Source organism: Belonocnema kinseyi, chromosome 1, assembly GCF_010883055.1.
Source record: "Belonocnema kinseyi isolate 2016_QV_RU_SX_M_011 chromosome 1, B_treatae_v1, whole genome shotgun sequence".
Classification (NCBI taxonomy): Eukaryota; Metazoa; Arthropoda; class Insecta; order Hymenoptera; family Cynipidae; genus Belonocnema; species Belonocnema kinseyi.
In genome coordinates, this window is record NC_046657.1 from 111989590 (window position 1) to 112004976 (window position 15387).

General features: G+C 26.5%; 1 protein-coding gene across 2 annotated transcripts in view; it reads right to left on the reverse strand.

Annotated features, from left to right (window-relative positions):
* Positions 1–2456: 2456 nt before the first annotated feature.
* The window catches only part of LOC117175385 (sister chromatid cohesion protein PDS5 homolog A-A-like), a 30113-nt gene continuing 17182 nt past the window's right edge, over positions 2457–15387 (reverse strand). For both annotated transcript variants that reach the window (XM_033365103.1, XM_033365097.1), the window contains 7 exons: positions 12739–12840; positions 11141–11554; positions 7948–8298; positions 5252–5477; positions 4895–5148; positions 4591–4802; positions 2457–2686 (listed from right to left, as the gene is read on the reverse strand). In XM_033365103.1, the coding sequence (XP_033220994.1) occupies positions 2659–2686; positions 4591–4802; positions 4895–5148; positions 5252–5477; positions 7948–8298; positions 11141–11554; positions 12739–12840 (1587 nt within the window). In that variant the 3' untranslated portion in view covers positions 2457–2658. The remainder of the gene's footprint in view (positions 2687–4590; positions 4803–4894; positions 5149–5251; positions 5478–7947; positions 8299–11140; positions 11555–12738; positions 12841–15387) is intronic.

The window sequence follows — 15387 nt, forward strand, 5'->3', positions numbered from 1 at the left end:
GGGTGCGGGTTTGAGTGAGATGGACTGGAAAATGTAGATTTTACTGAAAATAATATTAAACAATTCATGATTTTAAGTAAAAATGAAGAAAAAGCGGTTTTTTTTTATAAGAAAATTACCCGTCGCTACCACAGTGGCGGAGGGAGCGTGCGTCCCTGTCTGAAATTTCCTGAAACGTCGTCTCAATGTTTAAACTATTTTTATTGGGAAGCAGTCCATGCTCAATTTAAAAGAAATGTGGAAGGAAATTTACTACTCTTCTTAATAATAGAATATTAAGTTTAATTCATAATATGCAGTTTTAAAATATTTTTGGAAAATGAATTGTTTAAACAAATTAGATTTGTTCAAATAATAATAAAATTGTTAATATATTCTTTCGAATTTCTAAAATCCAAATAAATAATTATTTAGAAATGCAAAAGAATATATAAAATTGAAATTAAAATATAAATTTTCCACTGGCCGTAAGGGGCCCCCTCATAGAAGAACGCCCCCCCCCCCCGCAATGCGGGGTTTCACGATGAAGAAGTTACGCCACTGAGTTTATTTGCAAAATTTATCGCCCCCCCTTTTTTAATAAGATTTTAAATATTTTTTGATTGAAGTATACAATTAATACATTTTTTGTTCAAAAATTCATATTTTTTGAAATGAAAATTTAATTACCTGAGTTTGCAAGTTAAACTCTTTTATTCAACATTAATTGGTTTAGTTGAAGACTAATCATTGTAATTAAAAATTTATCTGTTTGGTTGGACATTAATTTTTTTTAACTAAAAATTTAACTTTTCAATTTCCGCTTAGAGAATATTTTTTAGTTGAAATATCAATTACTGCATTTTTCGTTCAGAATTTATCTTTTTGGAATGAAAATTTAATTGCTTGGTTGAGGACTCATCATTTTAATCGAAAATGCATCTCTTTCATTAAAAAATGAGTCACGTTGAGGTGAAAATTCGTTTTTTCGTAGGCTCAAAATTAATTTTTTTGTTTGAAAATTACTTTTTTAGACCTGAAATTTTAACTACTATTCCACTTGAATATTTTATTATTTAAGTTAAAAATTTATCTAATATGTTTAACATTAATTTTAACTAAAAATTTAAATATTCAATTTTTGGTGGAAGAATTATTATCGTTATTAGTTAAAAATTTGTAATTTTAAATTAAAATTTATCATTTTAGTTGAAAATTCCTTACTTTGTTTGAAAATTTAACTATTTTCTTAAAAATTTGCTTTTTTTATTGAACGTAAAATTTGATAACTGTAAATGTGTTCTAATTGAATATTCCATCATTTTAGGCAAAAATTCATTTCTTTGGTTGAATACTAATTTTTTTGACCGAAAATATAACCATTAATTTTTTAATTGATAATAATTGATGTTTTTCAAATTAAAATGAATGTGTTTTATTGAAAATTAATGTATTTTGTTGATAATTCGTCTTTTTTGGTCAAAATTAATCTTTTTGGTTGAAAATTTAACTATTCCATAGCAAAACATTCATCATTTTGGTTACAAAATCATCTCTTTGGTTTAAAATTATGGTTTAAATATATATTTTAATTATATAGTTAAACACTTTTGTTAAAAATTTTGTTGTTGAAGATTCATTTCAATTGAAAATTAATCTATTTGATTGAAATATAAGTCATTGTGTGGAAAATTCGTTTATTATTAGGCTCAAAGTTAATTTTTTTAGTTGTAAATTAATTTTTTTAAACCTGACAATATAACTCAATATTCAAGTTGAATATTTGATCATTTTAGTAAAATTCATCTATCTGGTTAAACATGAATATTTTTAACCAAAAAACGAACTCACTCTTTTCTCAACAATTATTTTGTTGTTGTTGAAGGTTCATAATTTTAATTGAAAATTCATCTCTTTGGTTGAAGAATCAACCATTTTGTGGAAAATTCTTCTTTTCTTAGGCTCAAAATTATTATTTTTTTAGTTGTAAATTAAGTTTTTTTAAATCGAAACTTCTTCTCCAATAAAAATGTAATTATCCGTGCATTTTATTAAAAATTTAACTATTCTAGTTAAAGATCCATAATATTATGAAAAATTCACCCCTCGGTTCAAAATTATATTTTTTAAATTGAAAATGTAACATTTCAATTGAATATTCCATCATTTCAGATAAAAATTTATCTCTACGCTTGAAAAGTCATTTTTGAACTGAAAATTTAACTATTGAATTTTTTCTTTAAAAATTATATTTTTTAGTTGAAAATTTGTCTTTTTTGGTCAAAAGTAATATTCTTGGTGGAAAATTAATTTTTTAAATTTCAAATTTTGGTCCAATTTTTTGTCTTATAAAGAAAGACATGGGCATTCTTTTTTTTTCGCCTTTCTTTATTTAATTTCCTGTTCAATTCCGAAAAATTTTGTTATTCAAAATATAATATATAATCCAAGTCGAATAAAAATATCTACGTTTTTTAAATTCCAAAACATTTATATATTTTGTTATATAATACATACAATCTGTAAAGATCACAAAATATAAAGTTCTACAATCATAAACATAATGGATAATAAAAGATATCGAGAAACAAAACTTTTATATAAACAAAAATAAAAAGCAAAAAATCTTTTTCTTTGAAATTGATGGTAGATACACTTGTAACCTTGACGTATTAAGTTTTAAGTACGTCGAACTCGTTTGTCTCCACTGAAAATAAGAAATCATGTTAATATTTTTATCTTCATAAAATTTCTTCATAAAAGAAATTTGCAATCTATAGGAAAAAATATTGTAGAAAATTCAGTATAGGCCTGTAATGATTTTCCTACGATGAATTAAAACTTTTTTTTTGCGATTCTCGAAATATCTTTATAGAAAATCACTACAAGAAAGCCAGCATAGAAATCAATAATGTAAAAATATTGACAGAATGGATGCAAAAAATAGAGACACTAAAACCTAATGATTTACTTACATTGCTAATGTAGGATTTCTAATTATTTCAAGGGATTTCACAGGATTTCATAAATTTCAAGAAACTTTACTGGATTCCAAAAGAGTTCAAAGATAATTAAAAATATTTCCGCGGATTTTAAGGGATTTCGAAACATTTCCAGGGTGGCCACTATTTTGAGAAAAGTACAAGATTTATAATGGAATAAGAGAGAATTGAATTTGTATTAATTATTAACAACAGCGTTTGAAATTTGTCATTTTTCAATTAAAAGTACTTGAAATTCAACCATTTTTAAACAAAAGATTTCAAATTTGAAAAATTTCAGAGTAATATTTTCAATATTGGACATTTTTAATTGAAAGGAGTTTATTATTTTAAATTAAATAATCTCGAAATTAAATGATTTCAGATTAAAATTACGTTTAAAATTAGATATCCGAATTTGAAATCGAAAACTAAATTGAATCTTTCAAAGTCAAAGCTTCTGAAATTCTCGAGTTTTAAATTTTTATTACATAAAAAAATTACAATTCAACATTAAAACTGATTTGGCCAATTTTTCCGAAAATCAAATACTAAATTGAATTATTCCAAAAAACGTTAAAAATAAATATTAATTTTAAATGGGAAACATTAAAAGTGAAAAATTTTCTTATCTGATAAAAGGAATAAAAGACCTCTAACAAAATAAGATTGCTATAATATGATTCCAATGTTTGAATTTGCATAATTTTAAGTTCTCTCTGGTACAAAAGAATTTAAAATGTATTATTTGACATTATTCATGTATATTAATTATGTAAATAATCAAAACTCAAAACCTTTTGAATTTGAATAATTATATATTGATAGCGATTAAAATTTGACAATTTAAAATTGGAAACTAAATTGAGTCTTTCAAAGTCAAAGTTTGTGAAATCCTATAATTTTAATTTGTTATTATATACAGAATTATTATTTAATATTAAAACTGATTTACATTTTTTTCCTAAAATTCAAAAATAAATTGATTTATCTTAAAAAATGGTGAAAGCGCATAGTAATTTTAAATGGGAACCATTAAAAATGAAAACATTTCCTATTCCGGAAAAACTTCACTTAAAACTAAAAACAAACTTTAGTATAATAATAAAAAAAAATTGCTGCAATATGATTTCAATGTTTGAATTTGCATAATTTTAAGCCTTTCGATTAAAATTTCTTTATATTTACATTTAAAATTATTACATTTTATTTCAAGAAGTTGAAAAAATTTGATGAGACGCCAAATAATTTTGTAGAATTTCCAAAGATTTCAAGGAATTGCATAACATTTCAGGAATTTCATAGGACCTCCAAATATTTATAAGATTTTATAAATTTGTTTTTTATATTCAAGGTAAATATATCCTAGATTTTCTATATAATGATTTTTTACATTTAATTTCCCATAATCGCGAAAAATGTATAGGAAATTGATTATACAAAAATCTAGATTGATCTTCCTAAAACATTTTTTCCTAAGAGAAACGAAAATTTGACCATTTTTTATAGATTGCCAGTGCATTACGACTAATTTTACTTTTAAGTCTGCCCTTACTTTTATAAAAAAGAATTGTTTAAAAATTAGTGAATAAAAGAATGAACAAATGTGTAGTAAAATCGTATAACTTACGCAGTAGTAGAAACCACTGAGAGTTTCTTCTTCACTGAAGTTCTTTTCGATCTTTGAAACAGAGAAGGCGAGAATTCATGATGGTCGGATAATTGTATTTCTGTGTAGTGAGTTCTGGGAATTTTTAATTCCACTTCAAAGACCTTCGCGGAACCTTTTTTTATTCTTTTCTTGACAAACAACAAGAATAATTCGTTCAACGCCCCCAATTTCTATTTTTTTTAAATCAATAAATAAAAAAAGACTTACAATAATATATAAATATTGACTTTTCTTTATGAAAATATAAAAATTGTGTGCTTACTTCATTCAAATTAGACGATTGCGCATCGCCAAATAATTTCAATTCCTCACCAATTTTTTTCAAGAGAATCGAGCAATTAAAATCGCTTTTTTCGACAATAAGTTGCAAAAACGGCCAGAGATATTTCTCCATTCTTTTTAACGACAGGTAGTTAATTTCCGTAAAATCTGGATCTCGTGCCAGAATCGGTAGGGCATAAACAATCGAAAATTCTGGAAGCCATTCAAAAATTCTCTCTTTCAGTTCTTCATTTCCTGAAAGGACATAATATAAAATGCAAATATTACAAATTATTATTGTAATCAAATATCTCACGAATTCAGCCCAGTAATAATAATAATCTTGAAATCAACTCACGGAAAATATTATTTTCGGCAGTATTCATTAAATAATTAAGGAAAAAATTCCTCCGGGCGATAACAACTTCGAGAGCTGAATTTATGGCAATCATTCGTTCCTCTTGTTTTCCGGCGAGAACAAAAAACCCGAGAAATTCGTTCGTTAAAAATCGCTCGGGCAAACGATATTTGAGCCCTTTTATTAATTTGCGAACGAAGAGTATACTCGCTTTAGTAGATTTATCCTAAACAACAATTTAAATTAATAATAAATAAAAATTGATTAAAATTGTATACTTTGGACATCAAGATTAAACGATTTTTTTATTAATAAAGTTTAAAGTTCAATCATTTTGAGCGCAATATTAAATATTGTTCGATTTCAATTTGAAGATTTAAAATTAACATAAAATTTGTAACATTTAAATTTAAAAACATACATTTTTTCTTAAAAATGAAGCACTAAATAATATTTTCAAATGTACTACAGTATTTTTGGATTTTTTATTTTATTTTTTATATTTTTTCCGAACGTGAAAAAGTGACTTCGTCACATACTTGAAGTAAAAATTTGAAATTTTCAATTTCAAATTATTGAATTTTAAAAGCTTCAAATTTCAAAATTGAATCATTTTGGGTTCAATATTAAATATTTGTTGGTCTCTCAAATCGTTCAAAAATAGGATACAGAAGTAAAAATAATATCTGGTTTTCAATTTAGTGCATTCTTAATTTAAAAATTTTCAATTGAAAGCCTTTAAAATTAGACGATATTTTAAAATAAGGTATTAAAAATTTTATAAGATTGTGCAATAAAATTACAAACAGCAAGTTTCATGAATTTCAGGTAACATATTTTTTAAATACGGCATGAGATTCTAAAAATATTGTAGTGCATTTGAAAATATCGTTTGTTTTTGAGATTATAAATTACAAATTTAACATTTTTAAATTCGTATGTTGCAATTTCTATAATAAATTTAAATTTAAACTCTTACCTGAGTATTCAATAATAGTGAAATAAAAAAATGTTACTAACAAATAGAACGCTCATAAATTACAAACATAGCAAATTCAAATATTAAAAAATAATTTAATCAATTTTTTTATTGAAGATACTAATAGTTTCACCAATTAATCAGTTTGAAAATTGAAGCCTTTATAATTAAATAATTTAAAATTGAGAGCGTTTATTTTTGGAAAATGTTTCTAATTTCAAATTTGTACTTCAAGCACTTCTGGAACAATTTAAAATTCAATATCTTTAGATGAAAATAAACATAAACAAAAATGTTGATTTTTAATTTAAATTGATCAAAATTGTATATTAGCAAATAATTTAAATTTGGAATGTTTTAGAAATATACTAAAAGAAAGCCATAATAGATTATCAGTATTAAATTTTAAGCCTTTAAAATATGATAATTCGTCATGAAAATCATTTTTAAATATATAATTTTCAATTAAAATCGTTCAAAATTTAATATTTAATTGCAATTTGAAGTTCAAATTTTGAGGTTTATATGAAACTCTTTTGTTAATCGTTTCTAATTGTGACATTTCCAATTAATAGTTTTTGAAATCGAATAATTTTAGATTAAAATTTATTATTTAGAATCATTCGGAACGAAAACCTTTTAATATTTTAATTATCTCGTTATTTTTTAATTATGAAAATCAAATAATTTCTGATAAAAATTTTTTAAATTCATCAATTTTAAATTAGAGCCTATTTTGAAATTGAACAAAATAAGAAAGTAAACGTTATTAAAATAATTTCCAACTGAAACCATTCATAGTTAAATAATTTTAAATTAAAGCCGCTAAAGATTTCATCTTTAAGCTTGATACTATCTAAATATGACAATTTATAAACTAGTGTTTTCTAGGAATTCTAGAATAAATTTTGAAATTAGATAACTTTGCACTGAATCCTCCAAAATTATACATTTTTACTTTCATTCACAAGGAACAATTTTAAATAAAACAGGTTCAAATGAGAATAATTTTTAGATTGGGAAACATAACTTTTTCAATTTCAAATCGTTAATAATTGTGCCATTTCCAATTAAAAAAGTTTGAAATTGACTAATTTTAGATTAAAAATTTATAATTATTATAAATTAAAACCTTTTAATATTTCAATTATAAATTCTATTACATTTTTTTAATTCTTCAACTTTAAATTAGGAGCGTTTGAAACTAAACAAAATGATAATTTAAATGTTATTGAAATCATTTCCATCTGAAATCCTTCGTAATTAAATAATTAACAATTAAAAACTCTGAATATTTCGCCATTTATGATTGATACTTTATAAATTTGACCATTTTTAAACTATTTTCTAGTGATTCTAAACTAGTTTTTGAAATTTGATAATTTCGACCTGAATCCTAAAAAATTAAAAAGTAAAATTTCAAATTGAAAGTCTATATTTGAACCATTTTCAGTGCAACTGCAATCTGTCGAATTTTGACCATACTAAATGTAAAATAAATAAATAAATAAATAAATAATAAATCGAATTTATAAAATTGATTTGAGAATATTCATCTTTGATAGCTTCGACTTTGAAATTGCACAATAATTTTTACTATATTTAATTTGAAAATGATCTAATTTTAAAAGTTTCTAATTTTTTACAATATTAAACATAAACATTTTTTTATAGTTTAATTAAAATTAAAATTTCTAAAGCATTGAAAATTACTCACATTCATTAGCTTGGAAAGATCATAGAAAATCTGAAGAGGAATCGAATGTCTCAATTCCTTTCTCTCGCAGATTTTCAGAATCGCACAAGCAGCTTTCGCACGAAGCCTGTTCTTTGTTGGTTCTTTTAAAGAATAAGGTTCTAGCAAAAAAGAATTTAAAATATCAAAAAAATTATTTGCCAAATCGATCAGAGTGTCAGAATCTTCTAGTCCGTAAATCCATCGAGCCACGCATTTTATAGCTTCTTCGTAAGATCTTTCTGTCTTTGAGAGTTCATTTTCACTACACCAGTCGGTTCCTGAAGTTCCTAGAACTTCATTTGCTTTATAATCTCGAAGATAATCAATAATCTAGAAAGGTTTTTAAAGTTATAAAAAATTATTATAATAAGAGTGCAATTTCAGTGTGTCTAACCTACATAAAACCCTGGAAAAACCTGGAATTTTTAAGGAATTTTTTCGAGAGCGTGCCTTATCTTTTTATTTTTTTTTTACATATTAAATTGCATATTAATGTTTTTTCATTTGTAAAAGTAGCTTCATATTACTGTATTTAACTTTTTTTTAATCCCTTTTTTTTTGGTTTGAAATTAATTTTTTAAATTAAAAATCTAATTAAGCCCGTTGAATATTCAATTATTTTAGTTAAAAGTTAATTTGTTCGGTTAAAAAAATTGTTTTTTTTTTGTCTAAAAAAATTTATATTCAATTTTTGGTTAAGAAATATTCTTTTTGGTTGAAAATGTATCCTTTTTGTAGAAATTAATCTTCTTGGCTGAAAATTCATCTTTGGGTTTAAAATCCATGTTTTTGGTTAATAATTCAATTATTATAGTAAAAGATTCATAATATTAATTGAAAATTCATCTTTTTGTTCTGAAATTAATCTATTTCATCAGTTGAAGATTCATGATTTTGGTTAAAAATTTATCACTTTATTTGCTAATATAACTATTTTGTTGAAATTTTTTTTTAATTAATTTTTTTAACTGTAAATGTAACGACGCTAATTGAATGTTCCGTCATTTTAGTTAGAAATATATTTCTTTGGTTAAACATTAATTTTTTTGACTACAAGATTTTCTATTGTAATATATTTTTGGTGAGGAAATGATCTTTTTGGTTAAAAATTCACCTTTTTGGTTTCAAATCGATCTTTTTGGATAATAATCCACTTATTTTATTGTAGTTGAAGATTCATTTTAGTTAAAAATTCACCTTTTTGGTTAAATATTCAACTATGCTACCAATTGAAGATTAATTTTTTTTAATTTATCACTTTATTCGATAATATAACTATTTTGTTGAATTTTTTAAAATTGTTTTTGTAAACACAAAATTTAACTATGTTAATTGAATATTCCATCATTTTCGTTCAAAATTCATCTCTTCAGATGAAAATAAATTTTTTTGACTACAAATTTAACTATTCAGTTTTCCTTGAAAAATTATATTTTCTAATTGAAAATTCATCTTTTTTGGTAGAAATTAATCTTTTCGGTAAAAATGCATGTATTTGATTAAAAATTCTATTATTTTAGTTGATTATTCCTCATTTTAGTTACAAAATTAATCTATTCTAATTTAAGATTAATAAATTTATTCGAAAATGTATCACTTTGGTTCAAAATTTTTTGTGTGGCAAATTAAGGTTTTTAATTGAAAAGTAAACTCTTCCATATTTGGTTGAAAAATTATCCGTTTTAGGTAAAAATTTGTTATTTTTGGTTGGAAATTCAATTATTCTATTTGAATATTTATCATTTTAGTTGGAAATGTATCACGTTGAAAATGTAACTGTTGTTTTGAGAATTAGTTTTGTTGTTGTTAAAACAAAGTTTTTTTAAACTGAAAATCTAACTATTCCCATTTAATATTCCATAAAAAAATTAATTAAATTAAAATGAATAAAGTAAAAATTCACCTCTCTGGTTGAGAATTAATTTTTTTAACTGAAAATTTAACTATTCAATTTTCGGTTGACAATTTATATTTTTTGGTTGAAAATTCGTTGCTTTTGTTACTTGAAAATTAAATCGTTGTAGTTGAATACTAATCATTTTAGTTAAAAATTTCCCTTTTTGGTTTAAAATTGAAGTATTCTACTCAAATATTCATAATTTTAGTTGACTTTTTTTTAAGTGTAAAAATTAACTTTTTAAACTGAAAATTTAACTCTTCAATTTTTGGGTGTGAATTTTTTAGTTGAAAATTCATTATTTTTGGTTTGAAAATTCAATTATTCTATTTAAATATTTATCATTTTAGTTGAAAATTTATCACTTTGAAAATGTCACGATTTTTTTTTTAAATTAGTTTTTTTGCTGTTCAAAATATTTTTTAAAAACTAAAAATGTAACTATTCCCATTTAATATTCCATAAAAAATTAAAAAAATAAAAATTCATCTCTCTGGTTGAACATTAATTTTTTTTAATGAAAATTTAACTATTCAATTTCTTGTTGACAATTTATCTTTTTTAGTTAAAAATTCAACTATACGATTAAAAATTAATTATATTGCTGAAAAATCGTCTTTTTTATAGAAAACTAATCTGTATGGTTAAAAATTATACTATTTGGTTAAAAATTCATCTATCTAGTTGAATTTTTTTTAGATGGAAATTAATTTTTTAATTGAAAATTGAACTATTCCGTTTTTGGATGAAAATTCAACTATTTGGTTGAGAGGAAAATAATTTGAAGCGGTTTAAATTTAATATAATGTAGTACCCACAATTAAGATTACCTAAATATGCACTGAATTTCAAGGATAAGATAAAAGAAAATATTTGTTTGTCTTATTATGCAAATTAATTAACTTTAGAGAGAAATTCAAAAAATGATTAATTATGTCTTTATAGTATATTATTAATTAATTATTAAATTAGTCGATGCTGTTAATGTATTTAAGAATATCTTAATAATGTAATGGAAATGTCAAAAGTAAAGTAAAGTAATGAAATTTGTCAAAGCTTTTTAAATTTTGAATCCCTAGAAACTGAAAAAAAACATTATTTACAGTAAACTCGCGAAATTCCGAATCGATTTTTTGAAAAAATGCGAAATATTTTATTGGTTCCGCACTATGAAAAATGATACCTAGAAAAAGCCTGGAATTGTCCGCGAATTTTTTCCAAGGATTTGAGTAGACACCCGGAATTTTAATTTAGATTTAATCAAGATTGTCGAACCTTTTGGATTAAATCTTCGACTTGGTGACATTTCCCCTCTGGCCTTTCGAGTGCAATATGGCCTAAAGCTATCACAGATCCTAGAAAAAAATCTGAACTTGGTTGGAGATTCATACTTTCTAGAATTTCTTCATAGACATGTTCAAAATTTGGCGTGGAAAATTTTAAACAACGAATCGATTGTTTAGATTCTTTGGGTGTTCCCTCGATTGCTAGTTTTTTTGTCGTGGAGATAAGGAATTCTAGAATAGAATCCGAATTTATTATTTCGTAAAGGTATTTCCGCTTTCCTAATGTTGCGAGAAGAGATAGCATGAGTGATCTTCTGACTTCGTCTCCGTTTTTGAGGTAGTTGATAAATAGTTCCGGAATTTCCGCGAATTCAAATGAGGTGGGGAAGTAGTTGGCAAGAACCTAAATATATTAGAAATATTTCTATCAGATTTCTATCAGATTTCTATCAATTCACAAAATATTTTTAAGTCCCAGGCATTTCTACATACATACTTTGAATTATTTAAAAATAGATTAACTTCCAATTATTCGGAAGCCCATATATTAATTATTACTTAATGAAAGGTCTTGTCAAAATAAATTCTTTCTAAAAATGTAAACTTATAAAATCGCATTATTTTGTTTTGGATGATTTCCCAAAATCAAAACATTTCAGAATATTCCATAAGATCCTAGAAAAGTCCTGATTTTTGAAGAATTTTTAAAAAACACATTAGAAAATTTTCAGCCAGAATATTGCAGAACATTGCAGAACATTGCAGAACATTGCAGAAAATCCGGTAAGATTTTTAAGTATTCTAAAAAAAGATTCATATAATATTCAATAATATAACAGTTTCAGATCCCAAACACTACAATTTCTTAATCATTTCAGAATTGTCTAGAAAATTCTAACCAAATTTTTAAATGTCCAATAAATTTCAGTCCTTCAAGAAAATTCCAGAATATCTTGTACAACTTTGGAGCACTCCTGATTCTATAATATTCCAAAATATTCTAGAAAATTCTAGGACATTAGATTCTAGAATATTACCGGGTTTTCGTACATTTAACATGAATAATAGAAATCAAGTGATAATAATAAATTAATAAATTAATAAATTTATTTATTGACAAAATAAACTTTCTTACTCTTAAAAAATAACTCAGAATAAAATGTCAATTTTCTGTTCCGTTGTTTAATTTCCACTTAATTATTTGAACTATTTTCAAACCAGAAAACTCTTAAATTTGAAATGTATTATATTTAAAAATGATACTTTTGTCTAGCATTATTTCTTCATAAAGCCATTTACATTCAAATATTGTTAAATTTGGAGTTTAATATTTTGAAAACTCTTTAAATTTGAGATCATTAATTTTGGAACGATAATTATTTTTAAATATATTGACAATTAAAACTTTCATGGGAAATTATACTTTGATAGAGTACGACTAAAAAATAAATTAGTTCATTTTTTAGTATTCGAATTTGAAACTGAGGCTCCGGATTCAATAAACCTCATAAAAATTCGAAATTAAATTTTCTAATTAACTTAAATTTATGTAAAAAATTAACAGTTTCTCAAGGAAATTATAATTACCTTAAGCAATTTGAGTCCACGATCTCCAGCGTTTGTTGGATTCAAATCGAGTTCTCCAATTGAACCACCGTTTAAGCTCTCGAATACACAACTGATCAAATCCTATAAAAATCGATAAATATCTTATAAAATATTACCGCTCAATAGTTTATATTTTTAGTTTCTAAAAAAATGGCGTATATCGAAATGTCTCGAAAATATTGTAATCATTGTTGTTAAAAAGCTGTTTTTTTATTACTTGAAGTTGTTTTGTAACTAAAATTAAAAAATTTTTAAAGTTAAATCTACAAATGATCGCTTTTAATACAAAAAAAGTACAAAACCTTACGCGATTGAAGAAAAATATATACTTTTTAATTTTATAATTGATATAATCATTATTAAATTAATATAATTAATAATGCATATTAAAATAATAATAATTAATATCATGATATTTTAGTGCTAATATAAAATTATAAAGTTTTGAAAAAAAATTCTAACTTAGAAAAATGTTAGTTTTTTTTCCAAATAAAATAAGCATTTTCAAACAAAAATCATCCGCTTTAGAAGGTTTATAAGAAATTTTTGAACAATCTTTTATGTTATGTTGTTTTAGAACGGAAAGTATATGGTATTTTTAATAAACCAAAATCATTATATATTTTGAACAAGATTTAGAATCTTTCAACAATGTTATATTATGTCAGCGTTTAATTTTTCAACAAACGCAGGTTATTTTAGGAATCACCTGAATTTCCAATATAGAGCTGGGGGAGCCAAAGAAAATGGATTCAATGCGATGGGTCGGCGGGATCTCGCGACCTTTGGGTGGACGGAGCGACTGAATCACGACTTGCTAGAGTGCTACGATGCGAGTGTGGCCCCTGAACGGGGTTACATGGCACGGCTGCATGCTCTGTGGTGCGAGAAACAGCCGGAGCTATCGCACTTTTCGCAGCAACGTCTGCGAAACCATGTTGAACTACTCCGTAAAAGGGGCTATGTAAGCGGAACGCCTACTCTACCGCAGCTAGAACAAGTCGGCAACAGAGAAAGAGAGGCGACACTAAGACCAACCGCGGACAGGCATCCAATAGATGAAGAGCGATGCTTTACGACCCGGAGAAACATCAACACCAAGGTTTCTCTCAAGCCTAAAGATCTGGCTGAAATGGATGACGAGCTCCTTGGACATTTTTCCGGAGAATCCGACCTCTGGGCTATCAATTATGGTGTGTATAATGTAGCGAGAGCTTTGGCCGATGCGAATCGTAAAACAAAACCAATGGCTGATCATAAGACCAAAAGACGAATGCATCAATTTGCCATAAAGATAGGCTGGGCAAGACAGTACGCGTCCCGCATTCAGTGTGTGATTGACTACATCACATCTGGCAGGAATTTTACCGCCAAGGTTCGAAAGTTCGCGCGCGAACTCCGGACCCGTTATCACACACTTAACAAGTCAAAGCTGCTGACCATCAGGCAGCATCAGACACCCAAACCAGAGGAGGTCGAAGTATTTTGGAGAGAAGTCTACGAAGTTCAGCATAGACTGGACGAAGACTCAGAAAATATAAATAGCTTCAAGGAGTTATGTGTTGCCCTCATAACACCTGATAAAAAATTCTCACCCATCACTACCGAGGAGGTGAAAAAAGTATTAAGAGGGATGAAGAACTATTCCGCACCGGGACCAGATTGTATCAAAACCTTCTGGTGAAAGAAGTTTTCTTCAACCGATCAGCATTTGGCCCGTATTTTCACCTCATTTTTGAAGTCGGAAGAGCCGATTCCAGAGTGGTTGGTGGAAGGGCGCACAATACTCCTGCCGAAAATAGGCAACTTAGCTGACCTGAAGAATTACAGGCCAATAACTTGTATGAACACACTTTATAAGATAATCACAGCTTTCCTAAATGATAGGATTGTTCGGGCAATTGAACCTGTGTGGCAAGAAATGTATGAACAACGAGGCTCAAAGAAAGGCGTAGCCGGATGTCGGGAGAACCTGCTCATCGATAGATGTGTCTGCAAAGATGCAGCATTCTACCAGCGTGACCTATCGATGGCCTGGATTGATTATCGGAAAGCTTTCGATTCGACCTCCCATAGACTTATCATTTGTCTTTTGGAAATATTAAAGGTTCATCCGCAAATAGTTGGGTGCATAGAGAGATTGATGCCGATTTGGAAAACCAGATTTACTATCTCTTCTGGAAAAAATCGTGTGACAACTAACAAGGTCACCTTTCAGAGAGGTGTCTTTCAGGGCGACACCATGAGTCCACTCCTCTTTTGCCTTACATTATTGCCACTATCTCTAGCACTTCGCCATTCCGATGGGTACTTGTGCGGCAAACCTGCAGTTCGAAAGTACAAGGTCACTTATGTATTTTACATGGACGATCTTAAGATCTATGCTAAAAACAGAGAGCAACTGCATCTAGCTCTGGGGATTGTCGAACGATATACTAAGGAAATTGGAATGGAATTTGGGTTAGACAAATGCGCCAAGGTTTATTTGAAGCGAAGAAAACTTAATGCCATCCCTGAAGATCCTGGGCTCGTTTATAGAAGCGCCATACGACACCTTTGCGCTGGAGAGACTTATACATACCTGGGCGTGCCACAGAGCCGCATTCAGGATGTGACATCTATAAAGGA